Below are 23228 nucleotides of genomic sequence, written 5' to 3'. Positions count from 1 at the left end.
TCAGAGTAGATTTTGGATTCATACGATTTTTATGTAGGATAAGAGAAAGAGACAAATGGGGCGTGAGGGGCAAACAACAACGATGTCATTTGGTGAGTAGAAACAATCATAAATAAAAGATACACGACACAATTGAACGTCGTTTAAGTTTTTTACCGGAGTTAAATGGAAATATATTTTTTTAAACAAAAGCCAACGACTTGCATATTGTGAGAGTTAAAAGACCTATTTAAAAGTCCGTGAGTGTAGTTCAATTAGTAACTTCTTTATTTCTTCACACTTAAAGTGGATGAATCTATACTACTTAAAAAGGAAGAAAAACACTATTTATAATGAACATAAAAACTAATATAAGTACAATAAATAATTTAGAATTGTAGAAGAAAAATTGCCTATATGACTTGTTGAGCTTTTGATTAGTTAGAGCTAACTTAAGGGAAGAAGAAACTAACACCACCTTGAACAATAAAAGCCTCCTAACCGAAGGCAATGCAAGTCAATGAATTAAGGCACCAGTAATATATTAATTTTGATACTAATTATATGATGTTTGAGTTTGACTTCAATTACTTGAAACACTTATTGGGTTTGTTTTATTTTAAAAGATTGACATTTAACTTGTCAACCATTTAATAACTCTTACTACAATATTGAATTATTTGAACTAATTTAAATCCACACTAAAAGTCAATTAGGGAAGTCCAAATTGAATGTCCATTTTAATATTGAGTTGAATTAGATTAATTATCTCCTTTTGCTCCTTTCTTTTAATTTCACTTCTAGAATGTAAAATAAATAATTATAAGTATAATTTGACTTGCCAACTTCCTTTTGCAAACTTTAAAGGCATTTAAATTACAAGATAAAGTTATAATACATTTTAGTACTATATATGCATATTGAAATTAAATTTAGGTATTTGTTTGAACTGAAATTAAGTATGAACAAACATGAATTAGTCTCAATATTACAAATAAACTTGATATATTTAGGGGCTTTGCTTGTTTAACAAGCTTCCTTTGTTTTGAAAAATATTTGGTCGTGTACATCTAAAATTGTTTTTTTTTCTTTTTACAAATGCTCCAAGATTGTTCTTAAACCCCATATAATTTAAATCATATATTTTTTCTTATAAATTCTCACGTCCAATTTGTAGTAAAAACTAAACTGAGATCCTGGCATTGGAAAGCGTTTTTTTTATTTAAACCAATGATATGTTAATTACAGAAGAAGGAGGACTCGAGTATTAGAATTAACTATCTTCTTAGCTGCTCAAAACTAAAAAGAGACTTGTTTGATTAAGCTTTTAATCAAAGACTAATCATCGTCACAATACACGACTTCCCGGTCAAAGATTTTTTGACACCGTCGAAAATCGAACCTGAAATTAGCACCATAGATCCAGAGTATGCTAGGATTGTGACCTTACAACCAAAGGACCGTGAGACTTGATTAGTTGTCAAGCCTCTAAATACAACTACACAAAATATCATAAAACAAAGAGTCTATGCTCTGAAATGTTACACCCTCTTTAATTGCTATATATGTTATCAATACCATGATCATGGTTTTGGATAATAAGGAAGACTTCACCAAAACTACAAAAAATGATAATTGATAAAACAGTAATGATTTGCGTCCACAAATTCTAGCTCAACTGGTAGAAATGTCGAAATTGCTAGTGTCGAACGTCAAACCGAGGTTTGAACCCCGGTCACTCCACTTTGTTTTGTTTATCAAAAAAAAAAAAAAGCAATGTTTTGCTTATCAAAATCCCCTAAGGAAGTTTGGAATAACACTCGTAGATGGTTGGGTTTTGTTATGGTGTCGCCTAGTATAATTAATTCATTGTTCGAGAGCTTTTGTTATGATAGTAAAGAGAGGGAAAGATTAAAGGAAACAATCATCTTATTGAATTGAATTGCATCTAATACAAGATCATAATCCTTATATAGGCTAGATTAGGATCTATCATAAGCTAGTGTGTATCTACCATACGATAACTTGTACTACAAGTTAGTTACAAAACTAAGCTAACTATGTACATTTACTTTAATTCCTCATTCCTCAGATCACTTCTATTGATACTTAACATCCTCCCACAAGCTGAAGCTTGATATATATCAAGCAATCCAAGCTTGGACATGAAATAATTGAACTTGGGCACTGGTAGAGCCTTTGTCAAGAAATCTGCTAGTTGGTCCTGTGTTGCTATGGGAAGTAATCTCATCAATCCATTTTGCACCTTTTCCCTAACAATGTGACAGTCTATCTCTATGTGCTTAGTTCTTTCATGAAAGACTGGATTTGAAGCTATATGCAATGCACTTTGATTGTCACAAAATAGAACTGGCTGTTTTATACATTCTATCTGCAAGTCTTTCAACAAGTATAGGAGCCAAGTCAATTCACAAGTTGCTGATGAAAGAGCTCTATATTCAGCTTCAGATGAAGACTTGGAGATGGTTGACTGTTTCTTTGCCTTCCATGACACAAGAGATGAACCAAGAAAGAAACAATAACCACTGGTGGATCTTCTAGTATCTAAGCATCCAGCCCAATCTGCATCTGAGTATCCAAGTATCTGCAAATCTGAATTTCTGTGAAAGAGAAGGCCTCTTCCTGGATTATGTTTGAGATATCTAATAACCCTACATGCTGCTTTGTAGTGAGTAACAGTTGGATTATGTAGAAATTGGCTCAGCTGTTGTGTAGCAAATGTGATATCTGGTCTGGTGTTGGTGAGGTACAACAGTTTACCAACAAGTCTTCTATACAAACTTATGTCCTCAAATGGCTTACCATTATCTTGATGCAGTTTAATGGATGGATCTAATGGTGTGGAGGCAGGTTTAGATCCAAGCAAACCAGAATCATGAAGCAAATCCAGGCAATACTTTCTCTGAGATATACTTATCCCTTCTTTGGAGTGAGCAACTTCTAAACCAAGGAAATATTTCACAACACCTAAATCCTTAATTTTGAAATTGTTATCCAAGATAGTTTTAATTCTAGTTATCTCTTGTATATCAGTACCAGTCAAAATCACATCATCAACATATATTAACAATGCAGTAAAGTGACTTTGTTGATTGATTGTGAATAGAGAATAGTCAGATGTGGACTGTGTATATCCCTCCTTGACTAACAAGGATGTGAGTTTCTCATACCATTTGCGACTAGCCTGTTTCAAGCCATATAAGCTTTTGAGTAACTTACAAACTTGATTAGGCTTAGCACACTGAACACCATCTGGGACTTTCATATACACATCCTCTTGCAAGTCTCCATGCAGGAAAGCATTGTTGACATCAAGTTGATGCACAATCCATCCCTTAATTGATGCTATGGCAAGTAACATCCTGACAGTAGTAAGCTTTGCAACTGGTGAGAAAGTATCAAAAAAATCCAGTCCCTCTATCTGATTGTAACCTTTGGCTACAAGTCTGGCCTTATATCTTTCAACAGTTCCATCAGACTTATGTTTGATTTTGTACACCCACTTACTCCCAATAGGCCTGATATTGGGTGGTAAGTCAACAATCTTCCAAGTACCAGTACGAGCCAAGGCCTCTAGCTCAGAATTCATAGCTTGAATCCAGTGTTCTGATTTACAAGCCTCACTATAGGTCTGTGGTTCTGTGTGTTGTGTGAGAGACAAAGTGTAGACACTATGTGAAGGATATAAATGATCTAAAGAATGAAAAGAGGAGATAGGATAGAGTGTACCTGAAGATGAAGATTGCAGTGAAGCACAACAATATAAGGTATTTATACACAACAATATAAGGTAAATGCCAAAATGGAATTGGATTCACCTAGAGAAAAAGATCCCATTCATAATTGCCAACAATTAATTGGGAACAAACGAGTCCAAGTCTATGGTGTACAAGTGAGACAAGTGTTTCATCATGCACAAGTTTATTTTCACCATTAGATCAATAATTTCCATCATTGGATCAAATGAGAAGTAATGTGACATATTAATCCAATGGCGAGACTTATTGATCCAATGATAAAAACAAGTTTGTGATCTGAAAGACTTGTTTCACTTGTGCGTCAAACAAAACAAAGCCAACAAACAAAGTATTATTATAAATTAGAGGACTCATCTCAAGGTATTGATTTTCATTAAAATAATATTGTAATAGTCCTTGAATGAGGCTTAACATTCCCATTTCAAGTGAGAAATAAGCACAATCATCAATTAACATTGCAAAATTAGAATGATGTATGTGAGACTTGGTAGTAGTAGTAGTAGTAAGTGGAATATTTAGACATGGTTTTGGAAAATGACATGAGGAGGCTAAAGAAAAGAAGAGCTTTTGAGTTTACATTCTAACAATGTTAAGAGTCCCACATCGGTTGAGAGATGGTCTGACTAAGTGTTTAAGAGTCCCACATCGGTTGAGAGATGGTCTGACTAAGTGTTTATATACTAGAGGCAATCCTCACCTTATAAGCCGGTTTTGTAAGAATGAGTTAGGCCCGATACTTATTTCTAAGAAACAAGTTATTTTATTTGAATATATATGACAATGACATTATTGTTGTTGGACAACTGTAGACAAGTATCCAACTAAGCCGGCAGGGGCACGACTTTGGAAATGAATTTCCAGTTTGGCATATTTTAATTTCCTGACCGTTATTGCTACTATTTTTATATCACGTGGCTTTTAAAGAAATATTTATATTAGATTTTTTTATTTTTTTTTTACAAAATTTATATGCAAAATAGAGTACATTTTCATTTTTATGATAATCATTTGTTAATCTCATAGACCATATAGCTTAGATGGGAATTAAATAGTTTCCGTGAACTTAATTCGGTTAGTAGGGACATCGTATTTATATGCAGAGTTATAGTTCGAACTTCGAACACTCTATTTATTCACCTTAAAAATAAAATTATAATCATTAGACTAGTTGACAAAAAGACAATTGGTATCGATATTTGAAATACCAAATAAGAATGAGTGTGAACGTTTGTATCCAAATATATAAAAGACAAATAATATAAATCTATTTTCGTCAAAAAAAAAATATAAATCTATATAATGTTGATGCTTCCTTATTGTTGTTAGTTTGTGTATTTGTCTATTTGATATGTTTTACTATCATTAAATGTTAACTTTCTTTTGATTTTGAATTTAGGAAAATAATTATAAACAAATGTCAGTAATTAGTTTGTTAGGGGAGAAGAAAATGTTAGTACTAAATATTGATTGAACCTTAGACATCCTGCATTGAACTCCTTCTCGGAGTAGATTTTGGATTCATACGATTTTTATGTAGGATAAGAGAAAGAGACAAATGGGGCGTGAGGGGCAAACAACAACGATGTCATTTGGTGAGTAGAAACAATCATAAATAAAAGATACACGACACAATTGAACGTCGTTTAAGTTTTTTACCGGAGTTAAATGGAAATATATTTTTTTAAACAAAAGCCAACGACTTGCATATTGTGAGAGTTAAAAGACCTATTTAAAAGTTCGTGAGTATGTAGTTCAATTAGTAACTTCTTTACTTCTTCACACTTAAAGTGGATGAATCTATACTATGCTACTTAAAAAGGAAGAAAAAACACTATTTATAATGAACATAAAAACTAATATAAGTACAATAAATAATTTAAAGAATTGTAGAAGAAAAATTGCCTATATGACTTGTTGAGCTTTTGATTAGTTAGAGCTAACTTAAGGGAGGAAGAAACTAACACCACCTATGATGTGCTATTTTATTGTCTTCTTCTGTTGACTTAAACTGAAATCTATTTTCTATAGGCACACACACATAAATGATTAAAATTAAATCATAAATAATTTAGTCACATCAATTAATGTTGACTATTTAATTTCTCTTTTAATTTTATTTGAGTTTTGTATGTGTGCCCAAATTTAAAAAAATTATAGTTGTGTCCATACAAGTGTTACTCGTTGGTCCATCGACTAGAACAATAAAAACCTTCTAACCGAAGGCAATGCAAGTCAATGAATTAAGGCACCAATATTATATTAATTTTGATACTAATTATATGATGTTTGAGTTTGACTTCAATAACTTGAAACACTTTTTGGGTTTGTAATTTTATTTTAAAAGATTGACATTTAACTTGTCAACCATTTAATAACTCTTACTACAATATTGAATTATTTGAACTAATTTAAATCCACACTAAAAGTCAATTAGGGAAGTCCAAATTGAATGTCCATTTTAATATTGAGTTGAATTAGATTAATTATCTCCTTTTGCTCCTTTCTTTTAATTTCACTTCTAGAATGTAAAATAAATAATTATAAGTATAATTTGACTTGCCAACTTCCTTTTGCAAACTTTAAAGGCATTTAAATTACAAGATAAAGTTATAGTACATTTTAGTACTATATATGCATATTGAAATTAAATTTAGGTATTTGTTTGAACTGTAATTAAGTATGAACAAACATGAATTAGTCTCAATATTACAAATAAACTTGATATATTTAGGGGCTTTGCTTGTTTAACAAGCTTCCTTTGTTTTGAAAAAAAAAAACTTGATATCATAAAAGAACAAGCTAAGCTATGAAATGTTACTATCCTTTTCAGTTTAATTGTTAAGCTATGAAATGTTACTATCCTTTTCAGTTTAATTGTTACATCCAATTTTTTATTTTTTTTCTTTTTACAAATGCTCCAAGATTGTTCTTAAACCCCATATAATTTAAATCATATATTTTTTCTTATAAATTCTCACGTCCAATTTGCAGTAAAAACTAAACTGAGATCCTGGCATTGGAAAGCGTTTTTTTTTTATTTAAACCAATGATATGTTAATTACAGAAGAAGGAGGACTCGAGTATTAGAATTAACTATCTTCTTAGCTGCTCAAAACTAAAAAGAGACTTGTTTGATTAAGCTTTTAATCAAAGACTAATCATCTTCACAATACACGACTTCCCGGTCAAAGATTTTTTGACACCGTCGAAAATCGAACCTGAAATTAGCACCATAGATCCAGAGTATGCTAGGATTGTGACCTTACAACCAAAGGACCGTGAGACTTGATTAGTTGTCAAGCCTCTAAATACAACTACACAAAATATCATAAAACAAAGAGTCTATGCTCTGAAATGTTACACCCTCTTTAATTGCTATATATGTTATCAATACCATGATCATGGCTTTAAATACCCTCTTTAATTGCTATATATGTTATCAATACCATGATCATGGCTTTAAATACCCTCTTGAAATGTTACACCCTCTTTAATTGCTATATATGTCTAAAGTGGTCCGTGTTGGAACATGATGAAGAATTAGAGGAAACTTGGTATTGAAGTAAACACATTTTTTGGAACCATGTGTAGTGTGAATTGAAAAAAGGCTCTTTGAGTCTCACATTGGAAAAATCACACTACTTGGTAGTGTTTATATACCACAAGGTGGAAACCCAAGGGTGTGCCACGTTTTTACCTTTGACTGAGCAACTTCAGCTCCTGAAAACTCTCTGATTCCAGCTCCCTACTTGCCTATAAATACCACTTCATTTCTTCAGTTTTTACTCCTGAAAACTCTCACGTTTTTACCTATCATGTGGAGTTTATGAAAATAATGAACATGTCACTAACTCACAATCTGTTTCCAATAACTTTCCTCTCTATTTTTCCTTCTTCGTTAAAATTATTGTTGTTTCAATATTTGAACGGTTGTAAACCGTAGAATTGATATTCGTATATCAATTAGAGTGGTTCAAAAATTCGTACCATATTTGGTGTTATTCTGGCCGATACTACAGTGCAGTAGTTCATCGGTATTTATTTGATAAACGGCTGTTTTATCCTGGGGACTTCGCGGTTGATATACTACAGTGCACTTCTTCGAGTAGTTCCGCGAAACGTCTTAAAGAAAGCGACCTAGTACGCGACTCAGCCAATAATTTGTTTCGTTGCCAATTTTGAAAATTCGTTTTTCTGTTTTTTTTAAAAGTCAGTAAACCGTTTTTACAACAGTCTGCATATATTGTCCTATGATATCTTCGTCCTCAGAACGGATAAGATGACTATAAAGATCTTGTTTCGAGAGAAGGATTCTTTCTCCAGTCAGAAAACACCACAATTCTTCCACCAGGGAACACGCAGCAAAGGCAAAACATGAGTTAGCACCCCCTTGGTCTTCAACAGGAGGGAAGTAACGTTTCCATCGTTGAAAGTCTTCTACTCGCGTCATAATTCAGAGTGAGAAAATGATTCTGAAATGAGTTGAGAGTTAGTTATTATAACAATGAACATAATGGTTTTTTAAAAATTGTTTGGATAAACAGTTTAATTAAGGGCTTATCAAATAAATGTTTATGCATAAGTTATTTCTATAACAAAAGATAAAATAAAGGCACAATGTATTCACATAAACTATTAAGTTGTTTTCATAAGCTATCATGTGGAGTTTATGAAAATAATGAACATGTCACTAACTCACAATCTGTTTCCAATAACTTTCCTCTCTATTTTTCCTTCTTCGTTAAAATTATTGTTGTTTCAATATTTGAACGGTTGTAAACCGTAGAATTGATATTCGTATATCAATTAGAGTGGTTCAAAAATTCGTACCATATTTGGTGTTATTCTGGCCGATACTACAGTTAGAGCTGTAAAAAGGGCCTTAAGGGGCCGGCCCTTTAAGGGGCGGACCCACTTATTCCTAATTATTAATTTTATTTAAATTTTAAACACAGTTTTTTTAGGGTGCCGATCGTGAACAGTGCTGATTGAAGAAAAAGAGAATAAGTTCACGACACTAGAAAAATTGTTTAAAATTTAAATAAAATTAATAATCAGGAATAAGTGGGTCCGCCCCTTAAAGGGCCGGGCCCTTTTTACAGCTCTAACTACAGTGCAGTAGTTCATCGGTATTTATTTGATAAACGGCTGTTTTATCCTGGGGACTTCGCGGTTGATATACTACAGTGCACTTCTTCGAGTAGTTCCGCGAAACGTCTTAAAGAAAGCGACCTAGTACGCGACTCAGCCAATAATTTGTTTCGTTGCCAATTTTGAAAATTCGTTTTTCTGTTTTTTTTTTAAAGTCAGTAAACCGTTTTTACAACAGTCTGCATATATTGTCCTATGATATCTTCGTCCTCAGAACGGATAAGATGACTATAAAGATCTTGTTTCGAGAGAAGGATTCTTTCTCCAGTCAGAAAACACCACAATTCTTCCACCAGGGAACACGCAGCAAAGGCAAAACATGAGTTAGCACCCCCTTGGTCTTCAACAGGAGGGAAGTAACGTTTCCATTGTTGAAAGTCTTCTACTCGCGTCATCCAGGTTCTCCTGGTTCTGGGGAGCAGCACTCATGATATTTTGCGACGTCAAAATAAAAATTGTTCATCACTGATGATAAAAATATGATAAAACAATGATAATTGCTCAGAGTGGGAATCGAAAATTACAGATCCATAAAATCAAATGAAAAAAACTCAGAGTGATAATTAAAAGAGAACTTATGCTTAAAACGATGATAATTGCTCAGAGTAAAAATATCGAAAATTACAGATTCATAAATCAAACGAAAACAAACTCAGAGTGAGAAGAATTAAAAGTATGCTTAGAAAAGATGATAAAAATATGATAAAACGATGATAATTGATCAGAGTAAGAATTGAAATATACAGATCCATAAATTAAACCAAAACAAAGTTGTTGGGTGAAGGGCCCGTTTGGAGTTTGATTTGTTTGAGTTTAAACGTATGTTTAGAAAAGATGATAAAAATATGATAAAACGATGATAATTGCTCATAGTAAGAATATCGAAAAATTACAGATTCATAAATCAAACAAACTCAAACTCAGAGTGAGAAGAATTAAACATATGTTTAAAAAAGATGATAAAACAACGTATATGGAAGAATTAACCAGAGACCATGTGGTTTAATTTATGTCATTTTGGTAAAGTAATCCATATGTTTCAGATATGGAAGAATTAGTTTTTTTTCTCTCTTGTAGACCTCACTGTCCAAAATGGTGCAACCTATTATAGCACGTCAAAAATAGGGGTGCACTGGTGCACCTCAAAAAAAGGGTGCATCATAGACTCTCACTTAAATTACAAGATAAAATATAGTACAATATTCTTATAATAATATGCATTGTATATTGAAATTAAATTTATGTATTTGTTTGAACTGAAATAAAGTATGAACAAACATGAATTAGTCTCAATATTACAAATAAACTTGATAGTTGATATCATAAAAGAACAGGCTAAGCTATGAAATGTCATATCCTTTTCGGTTTAATTGCTCTATACCATCATGATCACATAATCATCTTCCTTTAATTAAAGCTGAGGTCTAATCCAATGTTTATTCCATTGTAAGCAATTGGAGCATACATCCACATATCTTCAGAACTCAGAAGCTGTTTTATCCAAATAATAAAAAAAATGAGTTGATATTTATTTTTGCATGTAAGAAATTGAGAAATGGATAAAGAATAAGAAAGGTTTTGAAATTGTTACCTTAATTTGAAGCTGCAAAAATTTCACATATTGGACAGCTTCCTCAAGCATTGTGCTAATATCAACCTACATTTCACAAACAAATAAAGTTTGAGATTTTGACTACCTTAATCATATTTATCTTTTTAGTCTATTGTTGAGTAATACTACCTCTAGTCATAAATATAAGAAAAAATTGGGTTAACAATCGATGTATCTCATAAAAAAAATGTTATGTATCTAGTTCAACTTTTATTGACCTAATTTTTTTATATATATAGAATCGGTAGTTCAATTTATATTTTGAAGTTACCTTAGTTCCATTTGGGACAAGGGTTTGCAAGATTCTCAACCTTTCATTTATTCTTTCTCTTCTCCTCTGCATAACACAAGAGGAAAAACCTTTCATGAGAGATATATTTAGCTAAAAGCAAAGACAAAGTTACGAATTTAGTGGTAAAATTGACATGTACTATTCTTCATCATCATTTTATTAAATGCATGTTCAAAATCACCCTAAATTTGAAAAAACATACAATGAAACCGTGATTTTTTTAAAGTTCTAAAATATAACTTTTACCATAATCACGATGACGCTATAATTTTGCTTAATTCACCGTGAATCAAAATATACTTTAAAGAAATGCGTTTTAAATGGGACTTACTCTTGCATAAATGCTCTGTGCATCAGTGGCAAGACCACTTGTTGCTTTTGATTTTTTATATAAATTAGGTGCTTTAGGTTCTCTTGGGCTTAGACTTGGAGATGTTCCTCTATTTAGCTCTATTGAAGCATTTGATGAATCAACCTGTGAAAAACAGTTTTTGGAGCCATGCCACATTAGGCTCTCTTCATTGTTACTCATAGATGCAGAATTTGGACACCTCTTAACATTCCTCATGTTTTTTGAGACCTACATAATAAAATCATGATCACAATCTCATTCAAATAAACAACATAACTATAATATTCTTAAGTAAAACAGTTTTTAAATTGCAGTCTGTAACCGCAATTACTGCACAATTCAACAGATTTTTAAGTCTCCGCAATAACATCACAAATGCAATTTCAACAGCATTGGCCGCATTTTTCACATTTTAACGTTGTATTATTATTGTACCTCTATTGAGCTCCTATATCTTTTTGCAGTGTTCTCCATCTCGGCAGCAAGAACCGGTCTCACTAGTTCTAAACCTGACCCTTCATGATCAATGCTTTCATAATTTATTTGTTTGGCATCTCCCAAACAAAAAATCAAGGAATCAATATTTGTTGCCAAATCACATGAGTAGGTTCCACTACTTGTGGTGGTGGAATGTGTATTAGGACTATTATCAGTGCTAATGCTACTCCCTTTGGAGAAACACATAAAATTAGCATTTGCAACATTTGAAGGCAAATAAGATGGCATGCCAAAATTTGTATTTCCATCACCACCAAGGAACTGAGACATGAAATCAGCTTCCTCAGCTGTGTACTGTCCACTAAGAGAATTCCATTCTTCAAAAATCAATTGGGCAGGTTCCATTTTATATTTTTTATAAATATTTTTTATTTGAAACCTATGAGAATTGAGAGTACTCTTGTTTTGTTTCAATGTTTTAATGATATGAAAAAAATAGTTGCATTAGTAGTATATTTATACCAAACAACATAAGGTAATGCCAAAAATGGGATTGGATTCACCTATAGAAAAAGATCCCATTCATAATTGGCAAGAACTAATTAGGAACAGACAAGGTACTATTGGCAAGAATTAATTGGGACCCTTATTAATTAGAGGACCCATCTCAAGGTATTGATTTGCATTAAAATAGTATTATAAAAGTCCTTGAATGAAGCTTAACATTCCCATTTCAAGTGGGAAATAAGCACAATCATCAATTATTGCTAAACTATAGTACTGATGTGAGACTTGGTAATAGTATCAAAATGACATGAGGCAATATAGAATTATTAAGGGATTGGGTTTTTTAGGCATGGTGGTACTGGTGGTGTCTCAAGTCTGTCAAACATTCTAACAACTTATTTTACTTGAACTTGACAATGACAGTATTGCTGTTGGACAACTAGAGACAAGTTTGAAACCTATCAACTTCATTTAGCTTAAAGATTCTCTTTTGTTTTTTGTTGGTGAACCTTATTTATCCATCCTACATTATTTGTGTTACTTTTTTAGTATTGGTTTCTCTTGACATTTAACATACTTACATAAGTTGTTAAGCCTGAATTACTAATTTATAGCTTATAAATACTAATTAGTGACCTTTGTTAACAATGGTGAGCACACAGTAAAGGAGAAACACTGTTTAACTTGGGGTTTCAATAGAATGAACTAAGAGTTTACGATCAATCTCAATGACTTCAGCATAGAACAATATAGTAATCGTCTATGCGAAGGATAATGACGAGTGAAGTAACAGTCAATCTCAATGTGTTTGGTGTGTTCATAAATAATCGATGTTAATATGTATTTTTCCGACTTTATTTATAAATGAGATTACCTAACTTCACATAAGTTATATTAAAATATCATTTACCAATAATCATTGGATTAAATTTGCATTGAGAATATATGATTTTCTTATAAGAATTTACAATGTGTATGTTATACAGTTTTGAATATGATGTTGGTTTTTGTATCTCTAATATACCTTATAGATCTGAAGTTAAATCTACATCAATTTCCAATGACGGTCTAATTTGGTTTGAGGGCTTGTTATGGCATGAAGTGGTTTTGACCTCTACCGATTACAGTTGTAGGGATCGAACAGTGATCCTTCATACTAAATTCAACGTCAATTACCACTAAATTAACCAACTATTTAAGAATTAAGTGACATTTAAAACACATCGCTATAATTATCAAAATAAATAAATAAAACACAATGCTAAGTAAAATTTAATTAAAAAACACAAACACATTGCAAAGAAGATTCCTTAGCATTTCTTAACGATAAATACAGTACACGCAACGCGTATGTCTTAAATTAATTTCATTCACGTTTATCACCTATAAATTAATAATGTATTCTTTTTTTTATTACAAACTCTTCGTAAACTTCAAAGCCAACTCATATACCTTTTTTTATACTTTTTTAGCTCAATAGAGATTACTTCACTTACTCAAAAAAATTTACTTAATCATTTAGGTCATACTTTCTTCTTGCATGATTTATTTATTTATACTCGCCCATTAGAGAAAAAAAAAATGTGACTCTCTTTCTGGCATTGCATGCGATTGCATAATTTAATTTTTGTGTTATTTATATAAATAAATTTAACATAACCAAATAGGAGTGGTTTATAAGCCGGCAGGAAGGAATTTTTCTGTGTATTCATTTTTGGCAGAATAATATTATGAAACAACTGGCACTGCTCTTAATCTTTTATCACATGGCTTTTAAAAGAAAGGTTTATGATATTGATAGAATTGAAGTGACAAAGTATATTATGCGATGTGAATTTTTTTTGTCAAGTAGCTAGTTTAATGGTTAGAAATTCACCTCAAGTAAATAAGGGGGAGATCTTAGGTTCGAACTCTGACCTTGCATATAAAATGCAATATTCCTACCAATTGAGCTTATGCATACGATGGGAGCTTCTATAGTTCGGTGTTTTTATGATCGGATCACTAGACTACTTAGAAAAATTATTTACTTATGTTATTTTATTTTTGAAAAGGCCAAAAGAAATATTATTAAAAAAAAACACACAAGATATGTCAAAGCCATACACAAAATAAAAGCTTACAGCGTCTTCCAAAAAATAGTTAAATGAATACTCAAAGAAGCATTTACCAACAATATATATTGGTCTAAGTGATAAAAGATTTCAAATTCTTACTCAAAGAAGAAGATAAAAGACATATTCATTTAAGTCATACTTTCTTATAGCTCAATAGAGATTACTTCACGTAACAATTGAGTTTCGAAAGACCGTAAAAGTGTACCGTATAAAATAAAATAATTTAAGGAATCCTAAAAAGAAATTTTGTCTAATATGTAAACATGACTTATTGAACTTTTGATTAGTTAGATTAGAGGTAATATAACGAAGAAGGAATTAACACAACCCATGATATGTTCTATTATTGTCTTCTTATATTGAGTTAAGGGTGGTTGATCCATCAACTAGAACAGGAAAAACCTCCTAACCGAAGGCAATGCAAGTCAATGAAGGCACCAATTATATTAATGTTAATACTAATTATATGATGTTTGCGTTTGACTTCCATAACTTGAAACTCTTTTTGGTTTTGTTTTATTCAAAGGATTGATATTTCATTTGTCAACCATTTAACTAAACAATTATTGGTTTAGTGTGTACTAGTATATAATTTTTTATAAATCCACAGGAAGTCCATATTGAATATCCATTTTAATATTGGGTTGAATATATTTGATTAGCCCTGCTCCTTTCTTTTAATTTCACTTTTAGTCTAGAATGTAAACTAATTGTAATTAACTAACTATTATAATTTGACTTACCAAGTTCTTTTCGCAATTTTTAAAGGCATTTGACTCACAAGATAAAGTACAATTTAGTAGTAGTATATGCATTGTGTGTATTGAAATTAAATTTGTGTATTTGTTTCAACTGAGTATTTTTTTTTTTTTTCATATGTTGAAACATTAAACTAAGGCACAGCCATACGGGTGATAAAAATAGACAGGGATACGTCTTTCTTTTCTTTTCTTTTCTTTTTTGATAATATAAGGGATACGTTTTTTATAAGTAATAACATTTAACAAAAATAATATAAGAACAGGCCTCTTTCATAAATCAAAATAGAATTAGAAAATTAATATACAAAATAAAGGAAATTAAAATAGAAAGATGATTTTTACATTAGAGGAAAAGGAAAAATGTTAATTATATAGTAAAAAATAGGGGAAAATATATATACAATATGATAGGAAAAGTATCAACATCATAGAAAAAAAATGGGAAAACATAATTATATGGTTTTTTACATATGAAACCAAGACATGATACCGATGGTTAGATCAACAAGTATCCTTTTTATATATATTTTTTGTGGTGTGTAGTATGCTTTTCATACGTTAACATTATGACAATTTTGACATTTTTCATATTTATTATAATCTGACCTCTGAAGAAGTAATAAGGTTGGATAAGAGTGGCCATATTCATTTAAGATATATATTTAGCATTTGACTTTTAGAAGAGAAAAAAAAACACTGAAATTTTCTTGAACTCTTTCGCATGCGCATCATTTCAGTTTACACACTATATTCTTATCTTATAGGAGAAAAATTGTTATAACTTTAAACTTCTTAGCCTGTTTTTTTGTTTTGTTTAAAGTTTAAACCTTCTTAGCCTGTTATTTGAGGAATATGATATGATGCTCCTTCTTATAACGCGTTGACTTGAAATCTTAAACGGTAAACAGAATATTCATTGCATAGACTTTATTCTAACATTTATAAAAATAAAAATAAAAAGTGTTGTTAACATGTGCATATAGGGCACATGTTAAAGTATCTTAATATAGAAATTTAATATTTAATTATACAAAAATTTAATGTTTCAACATTTAATACTTTCTATTTTTGTTTCCTTAACATGTACTTTTGGTGCATATGTTAACATTCTCCAAAAAAGAATTTATTGTATTATCGAACTTCACAGTATTCTAGTTTGTATTTACCGTTATTACTGCCTAGGATGGATACCCCGTCCCTTTCTTTTTTTCCCCTGAAGGAACTGAGGCACTGCTCCAATATGAGTCTTATGATCCTATCTTAAACCAATGCGTTAGGGATGTTAACACTAATAGTCTATAGTTTTTTTTTTTTTTGACATAACTAATAGTCTATAGTCTTGTATGTCCTATGTAGTATGTTACATCTCTATCAAAGACGATAGACGTTTAGGTAGCTCCACCGTTTTGAGGTGAGGGTTTTAGGAATTTGAAGGAGATGCAGGACCGAGGTTCAAATTCTAATGAAAAAGAAAATACTAACGTATGAAATAACCACAGTCCACAGGTAGTATCTGGCTAATAACATGCAAATTATATTTGTTTTGAAATAGTCGAGACAAATTGACCTCCAAGGTTTGTAAGATTCGAGATAATTACAACATAATCAAAATAACTGAACATAAAATCTGAATCTGCAATTACATTTCAAATGGACACCAAAACTGAGGGCAAAGAGCAAATATGGATGACATGTATCACATCATTGACATCAGTATTCAAATAACAAGTTATCAACCAGCTACTTGTATGTTTGCCAAAAATGGCGACTCTATTCCAAATAAAGAAGCCAAACAGATAAGCGGCTGAAGTACCAGTAACAAGCAATATCAAAAATGGAGCCGCTGAATACCTCATGACTATTAGAGCATCCATGCACAGTTTATTCATCATTATTAAGAAGCTCATCCCCAGGACCCCTTTGTACTAGTCTGTAATACAGTATACCCATAGTTGCCATGCACGCCCTGCAAAATGGATAATAACTTCTTCATCAGTTAAAGACTAGCAATATACAACATAACTGGAACAGAGAGTTTATATACAGGATAGTGGAATTAGAGCATCACTGTATGAGTTATCGTAGATCTTTTTCTTTTTATTTCTTCTGAGGGCAAGGAGTGAATATGGTGTAACTTGTAAATGTCAATTTGCATCGAAACAACCTACAAGTTCCTTTAACCCTGGGATATACTACACAGGCAATAAAATGCCAGCTCACTTACCCAGTAGCCCTTAACATCTTTTGTCACGACGCATAACAAGTCCCTCAAACATGATTTTAATTGGACAAAGTTCAGATCCCTGATTTTTCATCTTTTTCGCCTATTTATTATTATAAGTATTATACAGGAAGAGGAAAGAGCTATACATGATTGCAATCAGTAGAAGAATTTTTCTGGGGTCCATCCTTGATGACTTTTGATGCCGTGTACGGGCTTCTGAGGCTTCGGCTGCATTTGATCCATCTTTCCTCGCAGGTGCAGTCACTGGAAGAGTAGGCAAAGCACTGGACCAGAAAGGAAGCAATGCTCTAAGAAACTTGTGGTGGAATGGACCTACACTTTCAAAGAGGAAAATTTGAATTAATAAATTGAACGACAAGTTCAGCACATAAGACCAGAGGAAGCTAACATGAACAGCGAATGACATGTCAAATATTAAACATACAAATTTAAATATTCAAAATTAAATCGAAGACACTATATCACCTCTTTTTGTGTACTTTTTGCGCTTTGCATCTTCATCATCAGCGTAGTACGAGATTTCAGAGTTTTGCCGGTCAACATGGAGTGATCCTTTCCTTGTGGTAGCACCAGGCTAAATTATTTACAATAAATAACAAAATTGTATAAGATAAAATACAAAATGCATAACAGAGTTTACAACACATATTGGAATAAAACAAGAAAAGCTCAGGCCTATTATTAATTATTAAAATGGAATATATACAGAGAATAAGTGCACTTAAAGATATCCTCTTACGGCAACTGGACTTGAGTTCATGAAATTTCCTCCTGAATTAGCACCATCTATCTCCACAATATCTGTAACTGAAATTCTAGAAAGTTCTGGTCCATCTACTGACTGTGAGTTTCCAAGATTTTCCCTACTAATCAACGGATCAGAAGAAAAAGCAGGTGGAGGACTACGTGATTCTGTCACTGACAACGAAACTGGATGATTTCCAAAGATATTCTTTTCCATGCCAGTCTGCACAAAAGTGGTTAAAACTAAATGACAAGTTTGTTCTGGTTTACATATATCAAGAAATATACACCATAATATGATAAAATAGTAAAAAAGAAGACCCCGCCATATAGTACCAATTTCATAAATTACCTGCAAGATAGCTTCCTTCAACTTGGAATGAAGACGTGATCCCGAATCTTTCACACTTTTGGGAGGCCAAATCTGCACGAGTTTATTCACCAACATGAGACATAAAAAAAATTAAAAAAAAAAATTTTAAAAAAAAAAAGAAAAAGAAAGAAGAATTGGCTCTAGATCAATGCACAAAAAAAGTTCGAAAAGGTTTAAGCATAATTACAATATTACTTGAACAGGTCATGTGTATAATGCATGTAGCTAAGTGAGTTTCAATTTTCAAATACATACTATGATTCTATTTGATTAAACAACTACTTTATATGTAAGTTCCCTAAGACAGGCAATTAAGCAATGCTTTTAAAGCAACAAAGCATAAATGAAATATGATAGAAAAATTCTATCGAAAAATGAGAATTTGTATTATTATATCACTATGAAAAGAGATGAATCCCTTACAAGCCCGAGATAACTCTCCGCTCCCACAAACAGAGTTACAACCAACATGCCCCTCTCCTACTATCTCTTATTCCTTATAACTACTTGAGTGAGTTTTTCTCTCTTCATAACCAACTCACTCAGGCTCCCACCTCCCACTCCCTCCCAATGCCTCATCAAGCTTTCGGGCATTTGGGCCTATGAGAGTAGACTTTCAGGCTTCAGGACCCTTTGGGCCTGCCAGGAGTTACCTGGGTTCTGCAGGATACTATCAGAATAGCAATGTCCTTCTACATCTCAATAATTAAGAAATTTAGTTTAAAAAGTAGTGAATAACAAAGAGAGATAAGAGTTGGGAATGTAGTGTGTCGTTTTCTTTTCCCCGCTTTTACAGTTAGTGTTATCAATTGTGGATGGCGGATTAGGGGGTGCAGCCAATAATCCATCATTTAAGCAAGACATGGCCGCCTATGGTGGAAACATGGTAGATATAATAGGTGTTGCAGCCTATGGAAGCTGACACAAAATCCACAATGCCATAATGCCAGGGCAGAAATTCGTCAACACTCACAATGGTTCTAGGAACCTGGAACACCATGAACCAGACTTTGATTTTTCAACATAGCTAATCAAGAGATTTTTTTTGAAGAATAGCTAATCAAGAGATTAACTTTCAGTTCAGAGTAACTCCAATATAAGTACAACAAGTCATGACAATATATGGTACGACAAAGCATTGGCTCGACACTTTAAATGAGACACTAGCAATCTCCTTTATGGTGTTTCTGTCTATGCTCAATAATCATGAAAAAGAAAGAAACCTAAGGGAAAACCGCATAACATTTTGATATTCTTTCCCTGTTTGTACACTTTGCTCAAGGAAGCTAGAACACTATGAACGACGTATTGAAGTTTGAACCTAACTAAATAAAACCGCATAATGGCTATATGTTAAAAGCAGATATGGAAATACACTACTTTCAACCAAAAACCTACTTGCTAGAAAGACTGAAATCATTTGAAGGTGCATCTTACCGAAGTAGAACATGAAGGACACGCATATCCTGCTGGGGCAGTATGTGGAGGAAAGCTCTTGATATGTGATACCAAGCAATTTGTGTGGATAACATCTGTACAGAATTTAAATTTTATAATACATAATCAGTTGCTGCACCAGGTTATCCTTTTTAATATGTAACCAGTTCAAGTTAAAAAGGACTAATTTCAAAGTAATAAAAAAGCAATATCACTTACGCAAACAACCGAGTCGAGTAGTTTGAGATCCACTCCCTTCTTCTATAACGGCTTGGCATTGGCAGCATTTAGGCGGCCAATCATACTCCCCATCTATAACCCATTCTGAATATGTCCGTATCTGTGAACCACGACAAAACATATAAAAGATGTCATCTTATCTTCAGTTAATTTATTGTTAACAAAGATTTGTGTCGGAAGCAGTGAAAACTTTTATTGCCATTGTCGTTTTCAATATAAATATTTCAAAATAAAGTAGCATTTAGTAATCATTAGTGAAAACGAAAAACAGAAATACGTTTTCTCAAACAAAAAAAGACCCTACACGAGACAAATATTATTAATGTATAAATATATTATGAAATCAACATTGATAGCTAATTATCTTCCCCTTAGTTTATGTTCCCAAAATAAAGACCAAGAGTAACCGCCACAACACGTCCCCAATAAACCTCGAGCCAAAACCAGAACCAAAATCAAATTAAAGTCTTTGAACAAGAAACAATAACAAATTTCAATATATATATTAAATAAAAGTGGAAATGTCGAATAAAATTTACCACGCAGAGTTCATGCTCCGGGAAACAGATACATTCTCCACAGACAGGAACTTTGTGCACGAAGCAATACAGCTTAGTAGCCTAAAAACACCACAGAAAACCCAAATTCCACATAAAATTAGTTCTAATTAGTAATTCCAATAAATATAATCAAAATCAACTAAAACGAAATTCAATCAGTTCTATAGTTCTATATTCCTATCAAATGTTTCTATCAAACAATTAAATTAAAATAAAATTGAATCATGCAAAATGCAACGGCACGTAGATCACAATCACCTTCACCTAAAATTGATCTGAATTAATGAAACCAAATTACTAGCAATTATCCGATCTATATATTCGGAGCTAAGAAATGAAGCAAAGCGAATTAAGGGTTTTGAAAAGGGAAAAAACGATACCTTGCGACATTTGCAAACCACCATTGCATTGAGGGTTATGATCGAATTGAATCTGATATGAAAGAATAATAATAATAATATGATACAGAAAGAAAATTGAGATGAATTTGAAAGCCGAGATTATAATTAATTATCATGTAATAATGATAATATTTACGGAGACATAATTGATGAGAATTAGTGAAATTGTTTTTTGATAATTAATAAGCTTAGCTCACTGCGAAAGATAAATCAAACCCCTCTCTTCTCTTCTACGTTTCTTAACGAGATCCGTTTCAGTTTTTTTTTTTTTTGTTCTAATTGATTACTGTAATTAATTTCACTCAAAAAAATAAATAAACTCTATAGGCCGGGTTTGAAACATGTGGGCCTCAGTGGCATGTAAGTTTTTTAATTTTTACCGGCGGACAAATAAGACGCGTTTCACGTCTGTCTGTGTCTATTATGACAGATTTATGTAAAAAAAAAAATGTGTTATATTTTTTGGTGAGTTTGTTAATAAGAAAAATTTGCTGCTCAAAAAACATCAAGAATATTATTGATATTATGAAAAGTACACACAAAAAAATTGTATATACTCTTTGTAGGTATTGAATAGATATAGATAAATACCACTTGCCTTATGCTGTTTTAATTAATTAAGTAATTAATGATTCAACTGTAGTTATTTTGTTTTTTTTTTACAATTGTTAATTAATTATTCGTTTAAATATGTTTTTAGTGCATGTGAAATTATTGTTATAAAAAAAAGTGCAAATGAAATTATGTTAATATTTTTTATTACAAATTTAAGAAATCCCAAAATTATGATGAATGTTCATCATGTTCTTGATTTTTGGATTTCTTAAATTTTTTATAAAAAATATTAAAATAAATAAATTTATCCTATATGACATGTTACTTCATCATTTTTTTTTAATACTGATAAATTAAATAAAAGAATTAATTTGTGTGTGGTTATGCGATTGATATGAGGAAAAAAAAAATAAAGAATTAATATGTTACAAATAAATAAGCTGTAAAAAAAATGTTAAAGAATTTTTAGTGTAATTTTATCTTTTATTTAGTATTTAGTTTAAACTATTCAATTCCAAAAAGGCTCAATTCAATTATTTTATAGAGTATCACCAAAGAAGTTCACATAAAAATGAACAAACAAGCTCAATAATGAGATCCAACTATAGTGAACATATGAGGTGTTCATGTTATAATGTCGCTTGGTAAGAAGTTAAAGATAAGAATTCTATAAGCACATATGCGTTCTCCATACAAAAGGAGCTTATTCAAACTAAATATGAGTTCCCACATATTTAACTATTTGATGACCGCAATAAAATGAACTTATATGATACAAACTCACGAGTAAAGAAAACATGATAAAAAGTGTAAAGATAAAATATATATTTTTAATGAAAAAAGCAACAAAAAAAAATCTAGCTAAAAACATATATTTGTTTGTTTTTTAAGGAATGTCTTTAGATATTCACAATTATTTAGACATCTCATTTAAATACACATAAAAATACCTATAATTTAATTATTTCAAAAATACGTTATTTAATTTTTTTTTTCTATCTTTTTTACAAGTATGTTTGTCCAAATAATATGACCATAATATTGTGTCAACTCAAGACTTCCTCGTATTTTAGTCTCGTTCTGCTTTGTTCATCTTTGTACTAACCTTGTAGATACGTCTAGGAGACCCGATCCTTTTCAGTAAATGGAAGGTCCAGTCCAATCTCAGCCTTTAAAAAATAAATATTAAAAATAACTGATTGCTAAAAGTTGATTTTAATGGTGTGCATTGTCCCACATGAGGAACATGAGAAAATCCTACAAGAGGGAATCCTTTCTCATACCTCTCGGGCCTGATTATTATTTTGATAAAATTATTCTGACTCTTTTCAAAAAAATAAATAAGAGAAATGTGAATTTCCCACTTATTCACTTCGATGTGAATTTCTAGCTTAAGAGAAAAAATTACTAGAACTTATTGTCTATTTTTATTTCTATTGTTTAGTCGAAAATGATTTCACTATCTTGTTAGGTTTGTTTGCGGTCCAAGATTTATTGTTGCAACGTAAATTGACTGAAACTCATTAAGCAAAGGATTAACCAAAAGTAATGCGCAACACAATTTTCAACATGACATTAAAAATAAGAGATAAATTTTATAAAAAAAATTGGAAAAATGGAAAAATTATTATCAAACTGACATTAAAGACTAGTATTTTATAGTACTATTTTTTTTAAGGGTCATG

General features: G+C 31.6%; 2 protein-coding genes across 3 annotated transcripts; both read right to left on the bottom strand.

Moving 5' to 3' along the window:
- Positions 1-10072: 10072 nt before the first annotated feature.
- LOC123881852 (transcription factor bHLH139-like) lies at positions 10073-12065 on the bottom strand. Its single transcript, XM_045930602.1, has 5 exons — positions 11601-12065; positions 11145-11393; positions 10793-10858; positions 10501-10566; positions 10073-10400 (listed from the first exon to the last, which is right to left on the bottom strand). Exons 1-5 carry the CDS (start codon positions 12006-12008, stop codon positions 10317-10319), a joined length of 873 nt encoding a protein of 290 aa, XP_045786558.1. The 5' UTR covers positions 12009-12065; the 3' UTR covers positions 10073-10316.
- A 4433-nt stretch (positions 12066-16498) lies between these two features.
- Positions 16499-21282, bottom strand: LOC123881838 (zinc finger protein-like 1 homolog). Of its 2 annotated transcripts, XM_045930592.1 has the most exons (9): positions 20968-21282; positions 20567-20647; positions 20007-20127; positions 19788-19882; positions 18330-18401; positions 17973-18200; positions 17699-17807; positions 17359-17545; positions 16499-16954 (listed from the first exon to the last, which is right to left on the bottom strand). In XM_045930592.1, the coding sequence occupies exons 1-9, from the start codon at positions 20989-20991 to the stop codon at positions 16870-16872; spliced, it is 1002 nt and encodes a 333-aa protein (XP_045786548.1). In that variant the 5' UTR covers positions 20992-21282; the 3' UTR covers positions 16499-16869. The 2 variants fall into 2 exon arrangements, with proteins under 2 accessions (XP_045786548.1, XP_045786540.1); XM_045930584.1 differs by having other exon boundaries at positions 17973-18401; positions 20968-21267.
- Positions 21283-23228: the final 1946 nt, after the last annotated feature.

This window comes from Trifolium pratense, linkage group LG1, assembly GCF_020283565.1.
Source record: "Trifolium pratense cultivar HEN17-A07 linkage group LG1, ARS_RC_1.1, whole genome shotgun sequence".
In the NCBI taxonomy this organism is placed as follows: Eukaryota; Viridiplantae; Streptophyta; class Magnoliopsida; order Fabales; family Fabaceae; genus Trifolium; species Trifolium pratense.
Note: the sequence above shows the minus strand (reverse complement) of the source record. Positions and strands in the feature narration are given on the sequence as shown.

Excerpts from the sequence above, each read along its gene's own strand:
- LOC123881852 (XM_045930602.1), bottom strand. The coding sequence starts at position 12,008 with ATGGAACCTGCCCAATTGATTTTTGAAGAATGGAATTCTCTTAGTGGA. Across the intron at positions 11,394-11,600 it reads GATATAGGAGCTCAATAGAG|GTCTCAAAAAACATGAGGAA; the intron begins GTACAATAATAA and ends TTTATTATGTAG. Across the intron at positions 10,567-10,792 it reads TTGTCCCAAATGGAACTAAG|GTTGATATTAGCACAATGCT; the intron begins GTAACTTCAAAA and ends TGTGAAATGTAG.
- LOC123881838 (XM_045930584.1), bottom strand. The coding sequence starts at position 20,991 with ATGGTGGTTTGCAAATGTCGCAAG. Across the intron at positions 18,402-19,787 it reads GTCCTTCATGTTCTACTTCG|ATTTGGCCTCCCAAAAGTGT; the intron begins GTAAGATGCACC and ends AAACTCGTGCAG. Across the intron at positions 17,546-17,698 it reads CAAAAAGTACACAAAAAGAG|GTCCATTCCACCACAAGTTT; the intron begins GTGATATAGTGT and ends TTGAAAGTGTAG.